This window comes from Sinocyclocheilus rhinocerous, unplaced genomic scaffold (genome assembly GCF_001515625.1).
Source record: "Sinocyclocheilus rhinocerous isolate Xijiao unplaced genomic scaffold, SAMN03320098_v1.1 scaffold285, whole genome shotgun sequence".
NCBI lineage: Eukaryota > Metazoa > Chordata > Actinopteri > Cypriniformes > Cyprinidae > Sinocyclocheilus > Sinocyclocheilus rhinocerous.
Window position 1 is genome coordinate 2,401,317 of NW_015630288.1, and position 2,629 is coordinate 2,403,945.

At 34.2% G+C, this 2,629-nt stretch overlaps 1 protein-coding gene across 1 annotated transcript in view; it reads right to left on the minus strand.

Annotated features, from left to right (window-relative positions):
* Nucleotides 1-352: 352 nt before the first annotated feature.
* tnfsf13 (TNF superfamily member 13) overlaps nucleotides 353-2,629 on the minus strand; it is a 25,261-nt gene continuing 22,984 nt past the window's right edge. Inside the window, exon 6 of the mRNA XM_016552315.1 lies at nucleotides 353-466. Within this exon, the coding sequence (XP_016407801.1) occupies nucleotides 357-466 (110 nt within the window). The 3' untranslated portion in view covers nucleotides 353-356. The remainder of the gene's footprint in view (nucleotides 467-2,629) is intronic.

Consider the following 2,629-nt stretch of genomic DNA (forward strand, 5'->3'; position numbering starts at 1 on the left):
CAATGTTATTCATCTGTCAGTGGTGCCAGTGGATGATCAGTGTATACTATGGTACAGAATACCATACCCATATAACATGATATTTACATTGCCCACAGTATATTTTGAAAAAATACATGCTAGTACTATGATACCATGTCCAAACATAGTAGTACCATGGTAATTTTTTGTACATTAAGTACCATTTCCAACATGCCAGTGTTTGAATTGTCCACTAGGTGTCATTCACTCACCACATAAAAGCATTTACTGTTATTGAGCATGAAAGTATGAAATTCTCCTGTAAGGGATTAACTAGCACGCAAGCGGATAAAAAGGTTTCTGTCATTTAAACATGTAAATCACATGTGTCTGAGTCATATGTTGAAGAGGCCCATGAAGGTAGCATGAGCTGTCAGGATGAGCTCTGCAGATTTGCGGGGAACAGAGAGCTGAAGAGTGGATCCAGACTCCAGGAAGTAAATTCCTATGAGAGGAACACATACTTTATAATCAGACAGATATTTAGATTATACTGCAAATATTGCAAAATGATCCAGATTTTTGTATGATCAAAAAACTTCTACAGCAGATGGTAAGGTCCAAACAGAGATCTGATCTTATCAGGTAACTAAAGGAGACTAAACCTAAACTCATCATCTGTGTGGAATGTTGTTGATTTCTACAGAAAATGCTTTAATTGTGAAGCTTAATACAAGACACCACAGGTCAACAGGGTAAAAACTACTAGAATTTTTGTATTCATTTTCTCAAATATTTAAATATGCAAATAAGATCGAATTAAATATGTACTAATTTGCATACATTTCCAGAACAGAAATCTGAACATTGAATAAAGCCATATCCAAAATACTTGTTTCATTTTGTTGAGATTTTAAAGGTAAATGTGTTTGTCTATTTATAACCCCATGTTTCCAGGTAAACAATGTTATATTAAAGGGGTCATATGATGCGATTTCAAATTTTCCTTTCTCTTTGGAGTGTTACAAGCTCTTGGTGCATAAAGAAGATCTGTAAAGTTGCAAAGACTAAAGTCTCAAATCCAAAGAGATATACTTTATAAAAGTTAAGAGTCAGCCACACCTACCTAAAATGTGATGGGTTTTAATGTTTATGTCTCGTCGCTCCGGCCGGACACGGCATCGACAGTATGGTGAGGGGCGTAACATTTCCTTCTCACGCTTGAGGTATTCGGCCAATCACAACGCATTGGATAGCTGACCAATCACAGCACACCTTGCTTTTTCAGACCGATGAGCTTTGTAAAAATTTACGCGTTTCAAAAAGGCGGGGCATAGAGGAGAAACAATAATGTACAGTATGTGGAAAATAATGTGTTTTTTTAACTTTAAACCGCATAAACACATTTCATTACACCAAATACACAAAATAATGTTCTTTTTAGCAGCATCATATGACCCCTTTAAGCAGATGAATGATACATGAACAAAGCCCTCTGTAAAAACCTTCAGAATATAGATAGGACTAAAACTGTGAAGTTTTATGTATGTAAGTGCTGGAAAACAAACTAATTTTGAGAAAATGCCTTTAAGGATATGTAGTATAATTGAAATCTACAGACAGAAATAGATTAACTGTAAATAAATAAATAAACAAACACTTACATGTGTATTTTGGATGTTTTCAAAAAGACAGAATCTCAAAATTGAAAAAAATAGTGGTTTTGCCTGTAGCGTTGCTTGGAGTGTCCTTTTTTTCTGTGATATCTGACAGTCGGCTGGGTCATTCTTAGAAAATTGTGTCATTTGTGGCCCATTTGTATCCCTATTACATATATACAGTATATGATAACAAATAGTAATAATAGAACACTGAATTTAGTCACATTATTTGAAAAGTTTAATTCTGTTCAGTTTTTTTTAAAAAGAACACTTTTTTGTGTGCTTTTTTTTTTGTTATTAGTTATTATTAATATTTATGGCTGTCACTAATGATTATTTTGGTAATCGAGCAATTACTCTGACGATTAATCAAGTAATCAGAAAATCATTTGTGGTAATAAAAATAGACCTAAGTAAATAATAGACTTTAAAATGACTTAAAAACATATATAATAGCAATGAGGCAATAATAATTGGTTCAAATAAAATATCAAAAGCAAGTAATCATAGGGTTTTACTGAACAAAACAGTTTAAATACATAATGTAATAAAACAATATAATCATAACTTATGTACATTATGTATTATATCAAATTCCCACAGAGAGCACCAATGGCCTGATTGTTTTTATACAGTGTGATCTAATCCTTGTTTAATATTGACTAAATAACATTTAATTCAAATGTCCACTTAATCTTTAACATTTGGCCACTCCTTTGTCACGAATCCTGTCCATGGACTTCCGTCCAATTGCCACCAGAGGTCACCCTTCCGTTACATTGACTCTCACACTACACAAACTGTTGCATGTCATCCCGGACTACATATCCCAGCATCCACTGCACTGATTACACACACAGCTGCTGCCAATCACACACCCTACATAAGCCATGGACTTCCTCTCTCTCACTGCCGAGTATTGTTTGCGCATATTGCTCAGTTAGTGATAGCAAAGTTACAGAGCCCTTTTCCTAGTCTTGTATTTGTTCCTAGTTCTAGTCTAGTCT